General features: G+C 50.1%; 1 protein-coding gene across 4 annotated transcripts in view; it reads right to left on the bottom strand.

Annotated features, from left to right (window-relative positions):
* Nucleotides 1–23,481, bottom strand: part of SHANK2 (SH3 and multiple ankyrin repeat domains 2) — a 648,778-nt gene that overhangs the window by 213,192 nt on the left and 412,105 nt on the right. For all 4 annotated transcript variants that reach the window (XM_064370277.1, XM_064370276.1, XM_064370278.1 and 1 more), the window contains one exon: nt 17,687–17,762. In XM_064370277.1, coding sequence (XP_064226347.1) covers nt 17,687–17,762 — 76 coding nt within the window. The remainder of the gene's footprint in view (nt 1–17,686; nt 17,763–23,481) is intronic.

The following is a 23,481-nucleotide window of genomic DNA, read 5'->3' as shown; positions in this document are numbered from 1 at the left end:
TCTGGGGTGCTGGTGGCCCTGCTGGCAGGTGCCCTGACTTGCAGGACAACTCAAAGGACACTGGCTGCTCGGGCACACCTTGGCATCTGCACCTGGGGCCCCCACTGCCCGCTGGGAGAGGCCTGCCTCTTTTTTTTCTTTTTTTTTTGAGACAGAGTTTTACTCTTGTTGCTCAAGCTGGAGTGCAATGGCACAATCTCGGCTTGCTGCGACCTCCACCTCCCAGGTTCAAGTGATTCTCATGCCTCAGCCCCACATGCGAGTAGCTGGGATTACAGGGGCGCATCACCACGCCCGGCTAATTTTTTTTTTTTTGTATTTTTAGTAGAAACGGGGTTTCACCATTTTGGCCAGGCTGGTCTCGAACTCCTGACCTCAGGTGATCTGCCTGCCTCGGCCTCCCAAAGTGCTGGGATTATAGGTGTGAGCCACCATGCCCAGCCGGTCCTGCCTCTTAAAGTACGCAGCGGCACAGCTCTGCCAAATCCCCTGCTCTCTCTGCCGCTCAACGTGGGGTCCCTTTTCTCTTGGCAGAGTCTCACGGTGGAAACACCCTGAATAAACAGCCCCTGCACAGAGCTGTTTCTCTGTGGTGCAGGATTCGCATTGGAGGAGAATTCAGACATCCAAGCCCATCATCCGATGCTGCCAAATTTCTGCCAGCACCAGCAGTAACCTTATTTTGCAAGGTTAAAGAGTCGATCTGATTCCCAGCCCAGAAACTAATTAGATAAAGAGGAAACTTGGGACCTCTAGGGTATCTCCTCAAAGGTCAAGAGTGCACATCCACCCCGTCCACCCCACCAGGCCTGGAAATGGGACCCACCAGTGGCACTGCCTTGGTCACCCTGGACTGGAACCATCCAGGCTCTCACCCAGATCCCTGCTGTACCTCCCTGTTGGAGAGGCCAGCTCATTTGCATGAAGGGTGACAGAAAGGATACTGGGGCACCCTAGGCTCCCCAGATCACTCACAGCAGCCTTCCTGCTCTTGCCTTTTGGTTGAGAGATGGCCCAACCCCAGTGCCTAACAGAGTGACTGAGGTGGGAGCAGGAGGCAGGGGTATCCAGGCTCCATAGAGAAAATTTCCCTTCTGGATCAACCAGAGGTCTTGGTTTTAGCAACAGAAACCTCCTCCAGAAATCTTGGACACAATGGGGTTCTGCATAAGCTTCAGGTCAAAGATGAGGAGGGCCGGACATCATGTGACTTTATAACAACAGGGTCTGGGCATGCTCGGAGTCAAATCTAAGAGAAACGCATATGGAGTGTGGCCTTCACCCACACGAGGGGCCCTGGCTTTTCCCTTTCAGAGGAACAGGAGTTTGACAGCCCGGGCAAGAGTGTAAGGCAGCCCAAACCTGCTGGGGGGCCTTTGACCCACAGGCCATGTTCTAGGACAGACCTGACAGAAATGCAGCCTCAAGGGCACCACGAGGCAGGACCAGGGCTGCTGCTGCTGCTGCCATTGCCTGAACTGGAAACATCGAGCCATCTCCAGGAGCCACGCTGGGTCCACCCCACCCCCAGACCATCACCCCACCCCTAGCTGCACCTCTTTGTAATCCTAAGCATGGGGACAGGCGCCCAGTACTTCATTCTGTCCTGGAGGAAACGGGGTGGCAGAGTCCTAGGGAGGATGGAAGCAGTCTCAGCTCCTTAGATTGCCCTGGGCACTTTTCATGGCACACTCCTTGGCACTGGGGACACAAGTCTTCTTACTGGGGCCATGCTGTCCCTTCCTTTCTGTGAAGTGAATGTTTATTGTGTGCTGACAATGTGCCAAGTACTGCCTATAGAGAGGTCTGAGCACACTGCCCGACCTTGGTCCCTTCCCTAACCCAAGTCATAGATTCATCCACCCACCCACCCATCCATCCATGTGTCCACCTACACACTCATCCATCTATCCATCTACCCATTCATCCAGCCATCTAATCATCTACCTTGCCGCCCACACATCCATCCATCCATCGTCCATCCGTCCATCATCCATCCATCCATCCATCTTCAATCCCCCACCTACCCATTCATTCATCCATCAATCCATCTATCTGTCCATCCATTTATCACACTTCTATGCATCCACCCATCCATCCACCCACCCATCCAGCTCCCCATCTATCCATTCATCCTTCCTTCCATCTATCCATCAACCCATCCATCCCTCCATCCACCCATCCACACACTCATCCAGCTCTCCTTCTTTCCTTCCTTCCATCTATCCATCATATAGCTACCCATCTACCAATCCATCCCTCCATCCTCCCATCCATACACCCACCCAGCTCCCCATCCATCCATCCAGCCATCCACCCACCCACCCACCCACCCACACCCATCCAGTTCCCCATCTATCCATCCATCTTCAATCCCCCACCTACCCATTCATTCATCCATCAATCCATCTATCTGTCCATCCATTTATCACACTTCTACTCATCCACCCATACCTCTACCCACCCATCCACATCCATCCAGCTCCCCATCTATCCATCCATCCTTCCTTCCTTCCATCTATCCATCAATCCATCCATCCCTCCATCCACCCATCCGTACACTCATCCAGCTCTCATTCCTTCTTTCCATCTATCCATCATATAGCTACTCATCTACCCATCCATCCTTCCATCCTCCCATCCATACACCCATCCATCTACACATCCATCCATCCATCTACACATCCATCCAGTTCCCTATCCATCCTTCCTTCCATCTATCCATCAACCCATCCATCCCTCCATCCACACACTCATCCAGCTCTCCTTCCTTCCTTCCATCTATCCACCATACATCTACTCATCTACCCATCTACCCATCAATCCCTCCATCCTCCCATCCATACACCCACCCAGGTCCCCATCCATCCATCCATCCATCCATCTATCCATCCATCCATCCTCTCACCTCTCCCTCCACCCACCTCCCTATTCTCTGAGAGCTGCATACTTGCCAGACCCTGTGCCAGATGCCAGGGAGAAAGACAGTCAGTCAGTCCTGGTCCTATCCTAGAGGAGACACAGGTGCAGAAGGCACAGGGGTGGAGAGAGCAAAGGCAGATTAATCTCTTGGCTGCTCTGTATGGCCCAGGTAATGTTGAGTCGGTGAGGTCTGATTGCTTCTCACTCTGGCTCTCCAAGTCAGACACCAAAGACTACTACTGCTTTCCGGAGGAAGGCCCAGAGCACCAGGTCTTTGGCCAGAGGCGGGGATCAGTGTGAGCATTTCCCACGAGCCTGCTGCTTCCCAGGCACAGCCTTGGGTGCCCCGCCAGAATCAGTCTCCTCATCTACTCCCTAGAGAGGCACACCTTGGCCTTGTACACTGCTGGTAGCCCATGCCTAGACCCCAACTGAGAGCACTCCTGCCCGTCTCGGACTGCCCTCTGGCCACCCCTGCCCACTCTGGGTCTGATCCTGGAATCCCAGCCTGGCCCAGCCTGTCTCAGGGTTTGCAGTTTTGTCCAAAGCGCATTCATTCATGGTGGCCACTGGCCAGTGGTTATGGCAGTTCCAGGCCCAATATGTAGAATTTTATACTCAGAAGAGATCTCGGTGATGATGTAGGCCTTTTACAATGTAGCCGTCTTATAAATGGGGAAACTAAGGCCTGAGCAGGAAGGTGATGTCAGAACTGGGACCAGAATCCCCTGGCACCTGAACTCCCAGGCCCAGGCCCATCAGACTTGAAACCCTCCTGCTGGAGCTTCAGATCAGCACGCTTCATTACCCTGCATCAGACCCCAACTCAGAGCGCAGGGCTGGAGCAGGAGTGCAGAGGCACGGATGTTGTTCAGGGATGTGCCGGAGCTGGCTCTTAGGAGCTGCCGGGGCTGACTGTGGGCACACCTTCCCAGCTTGCTCAGAGACCTCATGTTGGCAGCTCGGAATGGGCCACTGCAGGGGGTTTGCACCATTGAAATCAGCAAATGCTACCATTCAAGGTCAATATAAGACAGGGCATAAGAGGGGCCAGGCACAACACAGATGCTATGTAGGGGAGTGCGTGGAGGCTGAGGTCAGCTTTGGCAGCTGTGTTGGTCAGGGACAGCTCCAGAGATAACATGAGTAAGGCCTCTCCTTCGCCTGCCGGAGGGGCTCAGGGATTTTAAGAGACAGGAGATTTCTGTGCAGCTGCAGGGCTCCTGAGCTCTGGGGAGCCCCTGCCCCAACCAGGTGGGGAGCAAGGCAGGCCTCTGGGAGCGCCCTCAGCGGGGCTCTGCCTGGAGGTGCCGAATCCCAGCCCCCCAGGCCCTCCTCTGCTGCTGCTCTGACGGCCCCATCCACCATCGGTGCCCCCGTCACTATCCACCCACTCGCCACCTGGGAAATGTACTAAACATGGTCTGAGGCTGCTACGAGCCAGGAGCCTCCCTGCCTTGAGGAGCTCAGCTCCCAGCCCCGAAGCAGGAGCCTTGAGTCAAGAACAAAGCAGTCAGGTCTTCCTGCCTGGCCTCATAGGAAAGGCTGTCACGGGGGTGTCCAGGCTGCTGAGAGCTTGGCTTCCCTGCCCGCCAGCTGGAGTGTCCTACAGCCACTTACCCCAACTGGAAGACCAAGTGCTCCCAGCCCCGATGAAGAACAGTTGCTGAGCTGGGTCCCCGCTGCGGGATGGGAGGAGGCCCCTCCCCTTCTCCATCCTCAGAACCCATCCAGCTGTTTTCAGAGAATCTGAGTGTACCTCCAGCCAGAAAAACCTACCCTCACCTTGGTCTGGGGCCAAGGTCCAAAATCCCCAAGTCAGGCACTCGGCATCCCATAAAAGTGCAAGGGGAAGCTGGCCATGGCCAGCTTGGAGGGCAGTGAATTTTGAATCACTGAGTACTAGAGAAGGAGTCCAGGCCTGGCCCAGCCAAGCCAGCAGCCCCGGCCATCCTGAGAGGCTCATGACCCACTGTGCACCCAGGATACACAGCAACTGTCATGCTTGTGCTCGGCTCTTTGAAATTATATACTTCATAGATGGTATCTATGAAATCTTAATCTCAAAGCTCCATGACAGAGGCAGAATCATAAATGCTCATTTGGAGATGGCACAGGCAGAGCCAAGAGTGGATGATCTTGTCTGGGGTCACAGGGTTGGCAGGTGGAGAGGGTGGAAGGGAACACAGGGGTTGGCAGGTGGAGAGGGTGGGAGGGAACACAGGCTTTTCTAACTCACCAGTCTAGGCCCTTTGCTCCTCACCATCCCCTTTCCCGTCAGAGAGCCCCCTCCCCTTTCATGACTCAGCAGGGACACTGTGCTCCTGGGGCCATTTCCCCCCAGCACAGTCCCATCACCTGGCCATCTGTGGAACTCACCTGAACACAAACACACAGCAGCACTTCAATTTTCAATCTGGATCCTACTACTTGCCCCATAGGTACGCACGAGAACCCTTGTCTGTCTTTGCTGATGAGCTTCTGCTGGGAGTGGGGCCAGGAGCATGTCTCTGAGCCTCTCTTTCTGGAGTTTGACCTGGAAGAACGTGCGGTCCCCCTGAGCTTTGCTGTGAGAGCAGCTATGTGCAGAGATCTGTCCATACCTGGCTGACTGGTTTGTTCCCAAAGAGACCCAGAAACCACTTCTCTCAAGCTTTTGGAAGCTTATTCCATTGTTGAAAGGAAAAGCTCATGGACAGTAACAGTGTGACTGACAAAATAACTTACATAGACGAGTTGGAAGTTAAGGACATTTCCCAGAAGACAGAGCAAAAAGGCAGAGAAAAACTCTTGAAAAAGAATAAGTGACAAATGGGGAGAATGCAAATGGTCTAATAGAGGAAATCCAGAAAGACTGAACTGAGAGGGGAAGCGATGGGATTTGTCAAGGAGGTAATAAAATATCTTCTTGAAGTTCCCCTTGAAGGGGCCTCCAGAGTGGTGAGCTCAATGTATAAAAGAAGTTCACACTCAGACCCACCATCAGATTTCGGAACATCAAGAAAAAGTAGAAGATAGGACGTGCCTACAAACTTCTAGAGGGGAAAATAAAGGGTCCCTAGCTACAGCGGAATGAGAATCAGACAGTGCTGTAACTTCTTACTGGCAATTCCCACCTGCCAGGGATAAACAGGAACACTGAATAATGATAAAAAAAAGATCAATTCAGAACCTCTGGGCACCTGAACTCCCAGACCCATCACCAAGAAGAGATAACAGTCCTGAGCGTATACAAACCTAACATCAGAACTTCAAAACACATGAAGCAAAATCCGAGAGAACTGAAAAGAAAAAATGGACAAACACGCAATAATATTGGAGAATTTCAGCATTCTTCTCTCAGAAATCGACAACAGAGGACGAGTCAGCAAGGCTATCAGCCACAAGTAGAGGCGGAATGGCAATGGAGCAAAGTCTGGAGAGCTCACGGGGAGAACGGTTTTGAACCTAGAGCTCTGCAACACTGAGATCATTTGGTAACTAGGGAATGTCCAGACATGGAGTTACATTCCAGGTACCGTTTGTTGATGTTGTTACTTGAGGATGCGTCCCGACAGAAGAAGTGCAAAGACAAGAAGCCACTCAGGTATCCACTAGCTCAGTAAAGGGAAACTGCAGAATAATGGTTGTATACTGAGAACCAGAGTTCACACTGGAGCAGAATGTCAGAAGATTCTGATAAGAGTAGGCAGCTTCCAGTGATACATCAGGAAAAGAATGATATTTTAGTGGCATACTCAAGAAGCCATAATTTTTCTCCCACAAAAAAAAAAAAAAAAAAAAAAAAGACAATCAGAAACTCCAGGAAAAACAAAATCTTCATGGGAAAATCATGATCTTAATATTAAGCTGAAATGTGGAATTGCTCTGAACCACTGATAAGAGTGGAAGGAAAAGAATTCATTGGGTTGTGAGGCTGTTCTTCTCACAGGTCTGAAAAGAGGAATTGGAATACTAACCCCATTTGTATTATCATCATAATGTAATGCTTTCCATGTGGTCTTCTTTTTTTTTTTTTTTTTTTTTTTTTTCTCCTGAGGTCTCACTTTGCTGCCTGTGCTGGTCTTGAATGCCTGGGTTAAAGCTATCCTCCTGCCTTGGCCTCCCAAAGTGCTGGGGTTACAGGTGCGAGCCACTGTGCCCGCCCTCCACTGTTTTTTAATTTCTGAGTCCAACTTGGAGACAGAAACTAGAACCCTTCAGTATAAATATACCAAAGGGTCAAGTGATATTGTGTAAAATTTATTAAACAAGAGAGAGAAGCTTGAGAATGTTATTTAAAGGTAATCCATTAGCACACTGGCAAGAACTATTTAAAACTGGAGGTGAAGGTCAAACTAAGAAAGCATTTTTTCCAGCAACGTGTCAAGGATGTTCCATATTTAAAAATTAAGAAATATGGGAGTAATTGTCAAGCTGGGGAGGCTCCCATTAGAAGAATGAAGCAGACAGAGTTCAAAAACTGTTTTTTCTGCCAAGTGGGGCTGTGTGGCTGAGGCTGGGTCAGAGTGGGTGGACAACAATTTATTTCTATTCTTAGCCCTATCTCTGTAGTTTAATTAATTAACTACTTTTATTACATGGATATAGTACTTGGATGAAAACTTATGGAGGAGGAAAACGTGAAACTTAGAGTTCACTGAGAATGGATGAGGAGAGGGGTCCCTGGGGCAGCCAGACTGTGGGGTGCTATGGGGAACAGAGAACATGGACAAGAGCCATGGGGCCAGCCCAGGGAAACAGCAGGGGGCCAGGAAGAAGACAGGACTCCTTGACTCTTGTGATGGACTGAAGGAGGGAGGGAGGGAGGAAAGCAAGGGAGGAGGAGGAGGGGGACACTCAGGTCCCCCGTTAAGGCACTGGGAGGGCTGTCCATCACGATAGAGACCACAGAGAAGAGCAGCATGCCCTGGAGCAATGATTCACCCAGATGGAGACCTGGCCCCGCCACCATCTGTACCACGATGGGAGAGCGCGATGGAAGAGCTATGGTCGTGACGCCTTCCTTTGCCTGTGCCCAGAGAAATACCTCTCTCTCCTTGTCTCAAAAAAAAATACAAAGGTACTATATACTCACAAAAAAAATAAAAATATGGTCGGCGCGGTGGCTCATGCCTGTAATCCCAGCACTTTGGGAGGCTGAGGCTGGTGGATCACCTGAGGTCAGGAGATCGAGATCAGCCAGGCCAATGTGGTGAAACCCCGTCTCTACTAAAAATACAAAATAACTAGCCAGGCATGGTGGCACGCACCTGTAATTCCAGCTACTCGGGAGAGTGAGGCAGGAGAATCACTTGAACCTGAGAGGCAGAGGTTGCAGTGAGTTGAGATCATGCCATTGCACTCCAGCCTGGGCAACAGAATGAGACTCTGTCTCAAATAAATAAATACATACATAGTAAAAAAATAAAAATACAGAAAATGTATGAAATAAAAAGTGAAATCCTCTCCTGCCCTGCCCAAAACTGTGCCTCAAAGGAGCCGCCACGGGGGCTTCCGTATTAACTTCGAGGCCCAGCCTTCGGCTGAGAGTGGCAAACACATGGGGTGTGCTTCCTTCTGTGTCCAGACAGTAGACATACTCAGGGATAAAGCCTTCCTTTCAAGTCTAAGGAATAATAAAAACTACATAAAAATACAAAATAATGGCGGAGGATGAACAGGGGAAATCAGTGTTTCTTGCCATTCAGTTCTTACAACCTACACACTGAGGCAGTCTTCTAGAGCGCAGAGTCAGGGTTTCAAAGGAAAGCCAGCTACCCACACACGCTGCTCACAACTCAGCACCCCTCTGGATTTATATAGCACATGCCTCTTAGGAGCTGCAAGCACTAAACATATTTTCTCATTCATCCTTAACACGAACACAACTGGAGATATAGAATGAGTTGGAAGCAGCTCTACTCTGCAAACAACAGGAACGGAAGACTCAGAGAGGGGAGGTGAGCTGCCCAAGGCTGCACAGTGACTTAGCCCAAGAATCAGAAAGGGGAGGTGAGCTACCCAAGGCTGCATAGTGACTTAGCCAGACTCAGAGAGGGGAGGTGAGCTGCCCAAGGTTGCATAGTGACTTAGCCGGAGAGTCAAAGAGGGGAGGTGAGGTGCCCAAGGCTGCACAGTGACTTAGCCCAAGACTCAGAGAGGGAAGGTGAGCTGCCCAAGGCTGCACAGTGACTTAGCCCAAGACTCAGAGAGGGGAAGTGAGCTGCCCGAGGCTGCATAGTGACTTAGCCGGAGAGTCAGAGGGGGAGGTAAGCTGCCCAAGGCTGCAGAGTGACTTAGCCCAAGACTCAGAGAGGGGAGGTGAGCTGCCCAAGGCTGCACAGTGACTTAGCCCAAGACTCAGAGAGGGCAGGTGAGCTATCTGATGCTGCATAGTGACTTAGCCCAAGACAGAGAGGGGAGGTGAGCCACCCAAGGCTGCATAGTGACTTAGCCGGAGAGTCAGAGAGGGGAGGTGAGCTGCCCGAGGCTGCATAGTGACTTAGCCCAAGACTCAGAGAGGGGAGGTGAGCTGCCCAAGGCTGCATAGTGACTTAGCCGGAGAGTCAGAGAGGGGAGGTGAGCTGCCCAAGGCTGCAGAGTGACTTAGCCCAAGACTCAGAGAGGGGAGGTGAGCTGCCCAAGGCTGCACAGTGACTTAGCCCAAGACTCAGAGAGGGGAGGTGAGCTATCTGATGCTGCATAGTGACTTAGCCCAAGACAGAGAGGGGAGGTGAGCCACCCAAGGCTGCATAGTGACTTAGCCGGAGAGTCAGAGAGGGGAGGTGAGCTGCCCGAGGCTGCATAGTGACTTAGCCCAAGACTCAGAGAGGGGAGGTGAGCTGCCCAAGGCTGCATAGTGACTTAGCCGGAGAGTCAGAGAGGGGAGGTGAGGTGCCCAAGGCTGCACAGTGACTTAGCCCAAGACTCAGAGAGGGGAAGTGAGCTGCCCAAGGCTGCATAGTGACTTAGACAGACTCAGAGAGGGGAGGTGAGCTGCCCAAGGCTGCATAGTGACTTAGCCCAAGACTCAGAGAGGGGAGGTGAGCTGTCTGAGGCTGCATTGTGACTTAGCCAGACTCAGAGAGGGGAGGTGAGCTGCCCAAGGCTGCATAGTGACTTAGCCCAAGACTCAGAGAGGGGAGGTGAGCTGCCCGAGGCTGCATAGTGACTTAGTCCAAGACTCAGAAAGGGGAGGTGAGCTGTCTGAGGCTGCATGGTGACTTAGCCAGACTCAGAGAGGGGAGGTGAGCTGCCCAAGGCTGCATAGTGACTTAGCCCAAGACTCAGAGAGGGGAGGTGAGCTGCCCGAGGCTGCATAGTGACTTAGCCCAAGACTCAGAGAGGGGAGGTGAGCTGTCTGAGGCTGCATAGTGACTTAGCCAGACTCAGAGAGGGGAGGTGAGCTGCCCAAGGCTGCATAGTGACTTAGCCAGACTCAGAGAGGGGAGGTGAGCTGCCCAAGGCTGCATGGTGACTTAGCCCAAGACTCAGAGAGGGGAGGTGAGCCGCCCAAGGCCGCATAGTGACTTAGCCGGAGAGTCAAAGAGGGGAAGTGAGCTGCCCAAGGCTGCATAGTGACTTAGCCGGAGAGTCAGAGAGGGGAGGTAAGCTGCCCAAGGCTGCATAGTGACTTATCCCAAGACTCAGAGAGGGGAGATGAGCCGCCCAAGGTTGCACAGTGACTTAGCCGGAGACTCAGAGAGGGGAGGTGAGCTGCCCGAGGCTGCATAGTGACTTGTGCAGAAAGCCAGAGAGAAAACTCAGGACCAATGATTTCGCAGGGGTCTTTAGAATGCTTCAGATTCTATTTGCAGGGTCCATCTCTAGAAAGATCCTCAGGAACCCAGCAACAGAGATTCTCTCTAGGGAGAAGAACTTGGGACTAGAAGGCAAAGGTGGGAGAGAGACCTACTCTTCACTCTATCAATTTCCTGCATATCTTGAATTTTTTAAACCAGGTATGTATCTTTCTTTTCTCTTCTTTTTTTGGAGACAGAGTCGCACTCTGTTGGCAGGCTCAAGTGCAGTGGCATGATCTTGGCTCACTGCAACCGCCGCCTCCCAGGTTCAAGCAATTCTTCTGCCTCAGTCTCCTCAGTAGCTGGAACTGCAGGTGTGCACCAACATTCCCGGCTAATTTTTATATTTTTAGTAGATACAGGGTTTCACCACATCAGCCAGGCTGGTCTCGAACTCCTGACCTTGTCATCCACCTGCCTCGGCCTCCCAAAGTCCTGGGGTTACAGGCATGAACCACTGAGCTCTGCCCAGGTATATGTATTTCTTATTACTGATTTAAAAAGGATAAAAATTGGGCTGTGAGACTAAAACCCATGAAAATCAGTAGCTGTGGACAGTGGATATTCAATGGTGAACAGGCTTACTTTGCCATCCTTCTAATTCACTCTCTAAAAGAAAATTGATTTTCTCTTAGGGAGAACAAAAAACAGATACTCAAGACCTTCTTAGACCCTTTCCTTGAGTAGTGTCTATGGATGTGTCCCTTTCGAGCAGATCTTGCTGTCAATAAGGATGTGCCTCTGGGAGCTCCTCCCTGCAAAACCCAAAAGAAGGTGAGCTAAGCCCTCTGTGCTCCTTCTCACCCCCATGTCCACGCCCCTGTCCAATCTAAGTTCACCCTACCCCTCGGACTCATCCACCTCTCCACTCCACCATCTCCAGCAGTCCCAACCACCACTGCTGCTTGGCCTGGATGGTGGCAATGGGCTCCTCGCTGGTCTCCATCTGTCCTGCCACCTGGTTTCCTCCAGAAAAGTGATTCAGATGATGCCACTTCTGCTTAATGCCCTCCAATGCCTCCACTGCAAGTGCGAGAAGACCCAAACTCCTTTCATGAGGCACGAGGTCTTTCTGTGACATTACTGCCTCTATTCTCTCGTAGGCCATGGCTATTCCTGCAATGTCGAATCCTCTCATCACCCCAGTGCTTCTGCACTTGCTGAACCTTCTCTTGAGGGCTGATGCCTCCTCAGTCTTTTGGGTTTCAACTCAAAAGTCACTCCCTTAGGAAGACACTCCTCCCTGGCACCCCTACATAAAGTTGGCACAACCCAACCTCCCAGGACTCTATGACAGCACTCATCTGCTTCATAGCATCGACTACAAAGTGAGATCCTCTGCTTTATTGTTTAGCTTTACTAATTAAACTGTCATCTACGTGAGGTCAAAGAATGTGCTTGTTGTTTATCTCTATATCCTCAGCTCCCAAAATGATCAGGTCTTGATAAATATTGGTTAAACACATGGAAAGATGAATGCAGTGGGTGGGTGGATGGATGGATTGATGTATGAATGGATGGGTGGATGGATGGGTGCGTAGGCAGATAGATGGATGGGGGAATGGAGAGATGAATGGGTGGATGGATGGACTGATGTATGAGTGGCTGGGTGGATGAATGGGTGGGTAGGTAGATGGATGGATGGGGAGGTGAACAGATAAATGGGTGGATGGATGGATGGATTGATGTATGAATGGATGGGTGGATGGATGGGTGCGTAGGCAGATAGATGGATGGGGGAATGGAGAGATGAATGGGTGGATGGATGGACTGATGTATGAGTGGCTGGGTGGATGAATGGGTGGGTAGGTAGATGGATGGATGGGGAGGTGAACAGATAAATGGGTGGATGGATGGATTGATGTATGAATGGATGGGTGGGTAGGTAGGTGGATAGATGGGGGAGTGGACAGATGAATGGGTGGATGGATGGATTGATGTATGAGTGGGTGAGTGGATGAATGGGTGAGTAGGCAGATGGGTGGATGGGGAAGTGAACAGATGAATGGGTGGGTGGATGGACTCATGTACGAGTGGATGGGTAGATGGATGGGTGGGTAGGCAGATGGATGGATGGGGGAATGGAGAGATGAATGGGTAGATGAATGGATGAAGAGATACATATGGATAGATGGATGCATAGATGGATGGATGGATAGATGGATGTGTGGATAGATGGATGGGTGGACAGGTGGCTGGGTGGATTGATGAACAGGTGAATGGATGAGTGATAGAGAGATAAATGGCTGAGTGAGTGGATAGCTAGAAGGATGGATGTATACATGGAGTCTGTTCAGCCTTAAGTGAGACCCTGAGTTCTCCCCAATCCTACCAAGTAGACTTCTCCTGGGTGTCCCATCATGAGGCTGGGTATTTGGTTAAAGAGGAGTGGGAACTTAAGATTCCCATTCCCTGAGTGGAGACATGTTTTGAAAAATGACATTGAAATATCTGTAAAGTCCTGAGTAGAAGTGGCCCTTAGGAACTCTGCTATTTGACCTTGATTAATGTGGCCATTTCTAGATCCTTCTCTCACTGTTTTCTGGGTGAGTGGAGGGGAATCCCAGGGAGGGTATCAGCTGGAACAGCTGAATATGTTCTCTAATGAACTGGTATGTTTTAACATTCAGCTCTCCAGCTCTGAGACTCTGAGCAGTTTTTGACATAAGAGGAGGTGGGAAGGGGAGAAACCTCCTGCCTGATTCAGAAAATGTCTCCATTGAGTCTCACTTCCCATGGCATTTTCTCTCATTACACTTGCATCTGTGGCGGGACAGCCTCAGCCCCGCACCATCTGCCCAGACTGTGACCCCACAGCCTACAGTGGATAATTGGCCCAAGGGGCTGGCACCAAACCCAGGTTTCTGCTGCTCATTAGGCTACTTGTAACATGAATGCCAGCGAGGGCTTGGGAGCTACAGGCTGTTCCACGCCCACGCTTTGGCGACCATGGCCTGCAGACGTGCCTCCTGCTGTATTGGAGAAGCTGGCGGTCAGCCGCTCACTCCATGCCCACTCCAGAGCTGTGCCAGTCCAGGGTCACAGAGCTGTGCAAGACCTACTCATCTCTGTCCACAAGCTCCCATGCTGCCCGCCCTCCTTCCACACTGCCCTCTCTCTGCCCGCACTGCCCACCCTCCATCAGCACTACCTGTCCCCCTGTCGATGCTGCCACGCTCACAGGTTCACAGTCTGGTTGAGGCCAATTCTGCTGATCCTGAGCAGGGTGGGCTCCCTCAGGCCACCCCTGCACCTGTTATGAACCAGCTCAGATGGTGGGGGGTTAACCAAGGTAACACCATCATCCTGAATACATCAGGATTCCACTCATCTGAGGTTCCTAGAATCATTGAATTCATGGAGTGACAGGTGGGGGCCAGAGTCTGAGGGAGGTGGAGTGGGGAGTTTGTGTTAATGCAGACAGAGTTGCAACTTTGCAAGATGAAGGAGCTCTGGAGCGGGACGGTGGTGTTGGCTGCTCAACATCATGAATGTCTTAATACCACTAAGCCAGTGATTCCCTTAAACGTGGTCAGAATAGGAAAGTTTATATTAGGTGTATTTTACCACGATAAGAAAAAATTGGGGGCGGGGAAGGAGTGAAGTACTGGTCTGTAGCACTGTGTGGATGGACTCTGAAAACATGATGCAGCGCGGAAGAAGCCAGACACGAAAGACCACGTAGTGACGGATTCCATCTATGCACAGCATGTCTCCCAACGATGCTTCGGGAGGTGCTGACTCTGTCACCCCAGAAACACTGGCCCTCCTCCTCATCAGTTTCCTTGAACCCAGGCTGGCTTTGAGCAGTACCATCCTCACTGCAGGAGATACAGCACAGATGGTATGTGGGGGACTGCATGGAGGCAGAGGTCAGCTTCAGCAGCCGTGGTGGTCGGAGACAGCTCGAGAGAGAACATGAGTAAGGCCTCTCCTTCGCCTACTGGAGGGACTCAGGGATTTTAGGAGACAGGAGATTCTACTGCCCGCAGATCAGGCCTCAGGCTCGGGCTCAGACACTTATTAACTTGGCCTGCCTTTCCCTCCATCAGTGTCCCTCCAGCAGGTGGAATGTCACATTGCATTACCAGGTCACTAGGGGGGCTTAGCAATGAACAAGGGTGTGCTCCATGCAGGGTGGCTGGTGCACGGGAGGGATGGATAAGCAGTGCTATTACACCTCTTATTTCTTTCACTGAAACATAGGGTAGCACGAGGCCCACAGCTTGTCTGATCCCTCACCATGGGAGCGCTGGAGCTCACTCCTCACTCTCATCAAGGCTGGAGCTTTTCACCATTTGCTTAGAAGCTACCAGTTCACCCCAGTGTGGTCTGCATGTTTCTCCTCTCCGAGGTGAGGTCCCAGCTCCTGGCAGAGCAGGTGTTCAATACATATATAAAACAAAAGCCCTTGTCTGGACACCAAACCGGGATGCGGAGAGTTGGCGGGGATCTTGGAGGTCATCCAGTCCGATGTTCTGTGACATTCTGGCAAGAGAATCCCCCGCTACCCCGGTCTGCTTGGCTCTGTCTAGTGGTGGGGAGCTCACCACCTCCTGAGGCAGCCTGAACAGCCACAATAGTTCTGCACGCCTTCTCTTGGCTGAACTGCAGCCCATGTCCCTGGTGCATTCTGGCCCTGCTGTCAGCCACGTGCTACACCTTTGCTACATGACCCCAGCCAGCCTGGTCCACAGACATCTCTCTTTCCAGGCAGATCCTTCCTCTGCTCCTCTGTGGGGAGCCTCAGGCACTATGGATCATTGTGCAGACCCTATCACAGTGTGAGAGGCCCAGTGACTATGACCACCTGCCCAGGGTCCACTTCCACAGGCAGCCTTCTGCTACTGCAGAAATGATTCATCTGGCCAAATAAAGACCCATCAGGAGAAGCCCCTGAGCTGCCTTTCGGGGCTGTGTTCATGGCCAGGCCATGGATCATACCTGGGCTTCAAGGTCAAAAAGTGGATGAGTGTAGCAAGACCTGGAAAGTCTGCGACATTCCCTGGAGGGGTCCTGGCTCCTCTCCTGGCCGTGGCATTCCTGTTACAGCACACCTCATTTACAGGAGAAATGGCTGGGACAGGTCACCATTATAACTGAGTCCAATGAGCAATTCTGCTCCTAAGTGCACGCACATACTTGCATGCAAGTATCAACAGCAATCAATACACCTCAGAACAGCAAAAAGGTAGAAACAACCTGTGCTCACTGACAGATGAAACGATGAGCAAAATGTGGTCCATCCATATAATGAAACATTATTCAACCCCCAAAAATGGAGGGAAATCCAGACACGCTACAACATGTAGCATCTTCCAGGAAGACATTATGCTCAATGAAAGAAGCTGCTCACGGAAAAATGAGTATGTCAGGATTCCACTCATCTGAGGTTCCTAGAGTCATCAAATTCATAGAGACAGAAAGTAGACAGGCGGGGGCCGGAGTCTGAGGGAGGTGGAGTGGGGAGTCTGCATTAATGCAGACAGAGTTCCAACTTTGCAAGACAAAAGGGCTCTGGAGCTGGACGGTGGTGCTGGTTGCACGACACTGTGAATGTTCTTAATGCCACTAAACTAGTGATTCACTTACAAATGGTCAGAACAGGAAGCTTTATATTACGAGTATTTTACCACAGTAAGAAAAAATTGGGGGCGGGGAAGGAATGAAGTGCTGGTGTGTGCCACCGTGTGGATGGACTTTGAAAACACGATGCAGCGTGGAAGAAGCCAGACACGAAAGGCCACGTAGTGGCGGATTCCATCTACGCACAGCACCAAGGTAGGCAGAGCCTGGAGACAGAGGCAGGTGGGTGGGTGCCAGGGGCTGGGGAGGGGCAATGGGAGTGACTGCTAATGGGTGATGAAATGTTCTGGAAGCAGGTAGTGGGGATATTTCCATAATATTGTAAATGTATGAACTGCCACCTTACTGAACGTTTTAAAGTGGTTAGGTTATGTACATTTTACCTCAATCAAAACAGACAAAAAAAACAAAGCAATCAGCCAACCCAGGTTGGATCCCTCTGTAGGCAGGTGAGAGTCTAGGGAAGGCACCTGGGCTGCTGATCACAGACGCCCTGGAGGTCAGGGAAGAACCCAGGGTAGGGCGTCGGGACCCTTCTCAGCCTGGACCACCTATGGAGGAGATGGGTGTGGTCAGCTTCCGAGAAGGGGCTCCCCAACCAGCAGGGCCAGGTGCAGGACCCTAACGTCCCTGGGGTCTGCACCTGCACCTCCTTCTCTTTTCTGCCTCACACACTGGCCCATGTTGAGCTTCAATATCCAGGAAGAACCCTCTATCCAGGGCTCCCCACACGCAGGGCCAGCAGGACACCCTCCAGCCTCAACCTCCCCTGCAGGCAGAGGGGCACAGAGACCCACGGATGTCTCTACAGCCGGTGCCACACAGGAGTGGTTTCTGCTGAAAAATCCAACTGTGTGCCTGTGCCAGTCACAGTGTCAAAGGTGCAGAGCTCTTTCTGCACACCAGATGAATCCAAACCTGCTGTGCTTAGGAGATCGGCTGCCTGGTGGCACGTCCACCTCCTTCCTTCACAGCCATTCCACCTAAGCAGAAGCGGCAGGCGTGGACGGGGACCGCAGAGGAGGTGGAAACCCAGATTTGAGGCAACCGAAATACTCCTCTGGGGGATGCCGCTACCCCAATACTGCGTCTAGGCCCACTGCCATCATCCTTGACATTCATATGCTCTCGCGAAAACAATGCCAGCCTGCCCTCTCCCTGGGGCCACCACACAGGTGTGCTCTGGCTGGACACAAGCCACAGGCAACACCAAGTCCACCACTCAGGCAGGGGCTCCGGGAGATGGGGGCTTCCACGGTCCTAGCCCGCTAACACGCAGGAGGAGGCAGACCCAAGGGGCCCAAACGCTGCATGCAAGGGGGGCCCAGCACGTGTGCAGCACAGATGAGCAGCTCTGACCAGAGGGTCCTGGAGGAGAAAGCAGAGCATCTTACCTGGTAGTGTCGAAGCTGTCATAGGAGCCCACGGTGTAGTGCCTGAAGAGCTTCTTGCTGCGGTCAGCACGGGTTTCTGTACAAAGAGGGAAGAGAAACACCATTCAGAAAAGTCACGGTCCCTGAACGCTGAACCCAGACCACAGGAGGCCGGCGGCCTTCTCACGTACTCCCTCAAATGTGAGATGCGCTGTCCTGGAGGAAAATGAGGCCTGGTGCTGGGGTCCAACTTTGTAAAATCTGGGGAATGCATGTGCACCCCAATGTTGACTACTGAAGAGTGGGGAGCCCTACTCCCCAAGGGAGGCAGAGTCCTGTGGGCCTCAGCTCACAGGGGAGGCAGGAGAAAGCAGCCTGCAAAGATGAGAGGGCCAGCTCAGGCCACAAGAGCGCGGCCCACTCGGCTCACAGAAGCCACTAGAACAGCGTTCTGCGTGGTGCTGATGAGCCTTCCAGCAACACTGAAAACCTGCAGAAAACTGCTTTCCGGGAAAGAAAGAACATTTATTGTTGTTTTCCTGATTATAGTTCCTTTCTCCTAAAAAAAAAAAAAAAAGGCCAAACCCACATGATTAACATTTCTAATTAAGTCCTCTGCTTGCTCCCCTTACTCAGCAGATTGAGACGTAAATTTCATGGGAAATGATATGAGCGATGCAATTAGATTTAATAGATAGCTCAGTGCTGAAGGGAGGGAAAAACAAAGACAGAAAACACAGCAGCTCACGAGTTCCTGTTTACTTTCCTCCCAAACAGGATTTCCTGCACAATCTCCTACCTAAGCCCCACAAAACATTCAAAGAAATTATGCAACTGACTTCAGGAAGATAGCCCAATTCTAATTTAAACTCTGTAAACAACCTGTTTACAACTCTGTTGTTTGCCTCCTCCGTTGCAAACTATGAGTTGAATGTGTTTTTTCTTTGCTCAAACCTCAAAATGAACATTTGTAGCTCAAAAGCAAACCAAGCTTTCACGTGCCCAGAGGCAGCCAGCTGTTCACCAAAAGCCCACGCTCCAAGAACCCTTTCCCTTTCCCAGCGGCGTGGTGGTGCCCTTTGGGGTGGGGAAGGAGGCCGGTGTTGAGCCCAGGACTACATTTCCCAGCCTCCCTTGCACCCAGATGTGACTACCTGACTAGGTGTCACCACTGGAATGTGAGCACAAGCAGGGTGGGAATGGTCCCTTCCAAGCTTAGGCTTTTCAGAAGCCAGTGTACTCTCCCGACTCTCTCTTCCTGCTTCTGCCGCCTCAATGCTCAGGCCTCTGAGTCCCTGGAGTCAACAGCTGGGTCTCTGTGCCCTGTACTCTTAGGTGAGCAAGAATTAGATTTCTACCACATTAGGCTGCAGCCTTGGTTAATTTGTTACAGCGGCTAACGCTGCCTTAGCAGTGTTCCGCCTGTGCAGGGCGAATGGGTCCTCCACAAGGACGCTCCCAGCTGTCTCCACCCCTTCCACACTGCTCCCCACAAACACCTGAGGCTCCTACAAAACAACAGGATTCCCTGAACAGCCACATCAGCACCATCTCCATTGTCATCACTGACACTTATTGAGCACTTACTGTATACCAGGCCCAGCTATTCAATAGTTTACCTATCATGGCCACCCAGGGAGTGGTGCCCACTCTGCCCTGCAGGCCCCTCCAGTGCAGCCAGGGGTACCCTCTGCCCTACATTCCATTGAATGGCACTCCTCAAAGCCTTGCTTAGGGCCGTCAGAGCCTTCCTTGTACAACCAAAAAGACGCATTGCATGATTACTAGATAAAAATGCAGTATATAGAGAGATCCAAGATGGCTGATCACTAGCAGCTCGGGATTGTAGTTCCCAGAGAAAGCGCACAGAATGAGAGGACGCCACACTTTCAGACGAATTTCTGTTACCCACGGACCAGAAGATTCCCAGCAGAGGAGCCCCATGGGTCGCCAGGGTGACTCTTGTGGCTGGCGTGGCAGTTTTGCTGGCGCTCCGGCGCAGCAGTCCTTGGTGCAGAGTAAATGGGACTGGGTTCCCTTCTGGTCGACGTTTGGAGCTCCAGGAAGGCAGAGTCGTCCATTTACCTGATTGAAGAAGGGACTCAAGAGGGAAGCCAGACCAGAGATTCCCAGGCAGAAAAGCACCACGAATCTTGATGCCGCTGTTTTGGCTGGCGCAGCGGGTTGCTCAGATTTTGGTGCTGGGAATCAACAAGTTGGACGTCCACTCAGAGACCTAATTTGAAAGTAGGCAATTGCAAAGACGACAGGTGGATAAACTCACAATGATGGGAAGAAACCAGCGTAAAAAGGCTGAGAATACACAAGATCAGAATGCCTCTCCTTCTACGGGGGAATCACAGTTCCCCATCAACAAGAGAACAAGGCCTGATGGAGAACGAGTGCGTTCCATTAACAGATCTAGGCTTCAGAAAGTGGATAATAAGGAACTTTAGTGAGCTGAAAGAACACGTTCTAGCCCAATGTAAAGAAACTAAGAACCTTGAAAAAAGGTTTGATGAAATGTTAACGAGAATAGACAACTTAGAGAGGAATATAAGTGAATTAATGGAACTGAAGAACACAATATGTGAACTTCGCGATGTATGCACAGGTTTTAACAGTCGAATTGATCAAGCAGAAGAAAGGATATCAGAGGTCGAAGACCAACTTAATGAAATGAAACGAGAAGACAAGATTAGAGAAGAAAGAGTAAAAAGAAATGAGCAAAGTCTCCAAGAAATACGGGACTATGTGAAAAGACCTAATTTACGATTGATAGGTATACCTGAATGTCATGAAGAGAATGAATCCAAGTTGGAAAATATTCTTCAGGATATTATTCAGGAAAACTTTCCTAATCTAGTAAGGCAGGACAATACTAAACTCCAGCTAATCCAGGGAACACCACAAAGATATTCCTCAAGTAGAGCAACTCCAAGACACATAATCACTAGATTCACTAGGGTTGAAATAAAGGAGAAAATTCTAAGGGCAGCTAGAGAGAAAGGTCAGGTTACCCATAAAGGGAAGCCTATCAGACTCACAGCCGACCTCTCACCAGAAACCCTACAAACTAGAAGAGAGTGGGGGTCAATATTCAATATCCTCAAAGAAAAGAATTTTCAACCCAGAATCTCATATCTCGCCAAATTAAGCTTCATAAGCAAAGGAAAAATAAAATTTTTCGTGAACAAGCAAGCACTCAGAGATTTCATCATCACCAGGCCTGCTTTAAAAGAGCTTCTGAAAGAAGCACTACAAACAGAAAGGAACAACCAGTATCAGTCATCCCAAAAACTTACCAAAATGTAAAGAGTATCTCTATAATCAAGAATCTACATCAACTAATGGACAAAATAGCCAGCTAGCATTAAATGACAATATTGAACTCACAAATATTAATATTAATTCTAAATGTAAATGGATTAAATGCCCCGATCAAAGACACAGGTAAATTGAATAAAAAGTCAAAACCCATTGGTACGCTATATCCAGATCTATTTCACAAGCAATGACATACAAAGACTCGAAACAAAGGGACAGAGGAAGATTCACCAACTAAATGGAGAGAAAAAAAAAAAAAAACCATTAAACAGGAGTTGTAACTTTCGTCTCTCACAAGATAGACTTTGATAGTAACAAAGACTAAAAGAAAGAAGGACATTACATAATGGTAAAATGATCAATGCAACAACAGAAGTTAATGATTATAAATATATATGCACCCGATACAGGAGCACCCAGATACACAAGACAAGTTCTTAATGACTTAGAAAGAGACCTGGACTCCCGCACAATAATAGCGGGAGATTTTGACACCACATTGTTAATATTCGACGGATCAACGACATAGAAAATTCATAGGGACATCTATGATTTGAACTTAGACCTGGAATAAGTAAACTTAGTGAATATTTATAGAATTCTCCACCCCAGGTCCACAGAACATACATTTTTCTCAGTATCACGTTACACCTATTTTGAAAGTGACTACATAATTGGAAGTAAATCACTCTTCAGCATTTGCATGGCATTTCACAGACTTAAATGAAATATTGGTTGGCTGTTTGTTATTTTCTTCCCTTATTCCTTCCTGTCTCCGTTGTTAAGTACAATTATCAGCATAAAAGAGGCTTTTAATATCTATTTTTAGATTGCATTCCAGCCCGGGCAATAGAGCAAGAATCCTGTTCTCTCAACCCCTTTTTCTTTCTTTCTCTCATTAAAAAAAAAAACGCAGTATACTCCATCAGATTGGCCAGGGTGCACAGGGCACCCACCAAGCCGGCACCCGGCCAGTCAAGCTCCACACACCTCCCCTGTGCTTGGCATCTGGAACAAATATGCCCAGGTGCAGGAGGACACCTGTGTCCCCCTCCTTCCTGGCATCCAGCATCTGGCACACATGTCCAATTCCAATCATCATTTATGAAGTGCGCCTGGCAGGCAGGCCCATGCCCGGAGTACAGGGATTAGAAGAATTCAGCAGGGCAGGGCCTCAGGCTCTGCTTTTTTAGGCTCAGGATCCCGGAAATAATGTGAAGGAGGAGTCCCAGGGTGCTGAGCCTCCACAGGCTGGGTGAGGGGCCCAGTACGTGAGTAACTGTGAGGTGGGAGCACACAGTCAGGCAATCTCTGTGACATTTATGACAGGCCATGCATGTGTAGAGACAAGTGAGACTTGAACGTTTCCAAGGGGTTAAGCAGAGCAGCTCACGATGCCAATGAAGGGCCACAGGGACTGGCTGTTAATTGCTATTATTACTCTTAATTGTCTCTGCTCCTTTAAATCCCATGTGACAGCTCTTCGTTGGTTGTCTAGGGAACTGCTGGGCACTACCAGCTGATTGGTGCAGGATCCTGGCTGAGATCAGAGGCCAGGGTCCAGAAGCAGACAGGAAAGTGTGTGGTGGAATGTGTGTGTGAGTGTGTGTGTACATGTGTGTGTGTTTACCAGAGGAAAAGAAGATTTCAGTAAAGGAACCATTTCTAGGCTAGGTGAGTTAGCTGGTGTGTCCCAGACTGGGATTTCATGGACCAACAAAACTTTAAACCAAGAGAAGGGTGTAGACGAACATAACATTTACCAAGTTTTAACACTGGCTCAGTAAGGATATTAAAAACAGTAAATTCCCTTCTGCTATCAAAATTATAAGAAAAAGGAACCTTTAAAAGGACATTACCTCTGACTGCTTCATGCAAGAATCCCACTGCACAGGCCTTCCCTGTTCCCTGGTTCCCAGAAACAGTTAATACTTGGGCTCTGGGATATGGCCCTGAGGGACAGGAAAGGGATCCTAAGGGACATGATCATTATCACCATTGCCACCATCACCACTCTCATCACCACCACCATCCATCGTCACCATTACCATTACCATCATCACCACCATCATCTTCTTCACCATCACCACCATCACCAACACTACCACCACCACCATCACCATCATAATTACTACTATCATCACCACTATCACCACCATCACTACTCTCATCATCACCACCATCCATCACCATCATCACCACCATCTTCTTCACCATCATAATTACTATTATCATCACCACCACCATCACCACTATCACGACCTTCACTACTCTCATCATCACCACCATCACCATCATCCATCATCACCACCACCATCACCACTATCATCGTCACCACCACCATCACCTCTTCACCACCACCATCACCACCATCATCTTCTTCACCATCATCACCATCACCATAATTACTACCATCATCACCACCACCATCATCACCACTATCATCACCCCCGTCACCATCATCACCAACACCATCATCTTCTTCACCA

The sequence above is a fragment of the Aotus nancymaae genome, unplaced genomic scaffold, assembly GCF_030222135.1.
Source record: "Aotus nancymaae isolate 86718 unplaced genomic scaffold, 86718_ANA_hifiasm-v0.15.2.pri h1tg000106l, whole genome shotgun sequence".
In the NCBI taxonomy this organism is placed as follows: domain Eukaryota; kingdom Metazoa; phylum Chordata; class Mammalia; order Primates; family Aotidae; genus Aotus; species Aotus nancymaae.
Note: the sequence above shows the minus strand (reverse complement) of the source record. Positions and strands in the feature narration are given on the sequence as shown.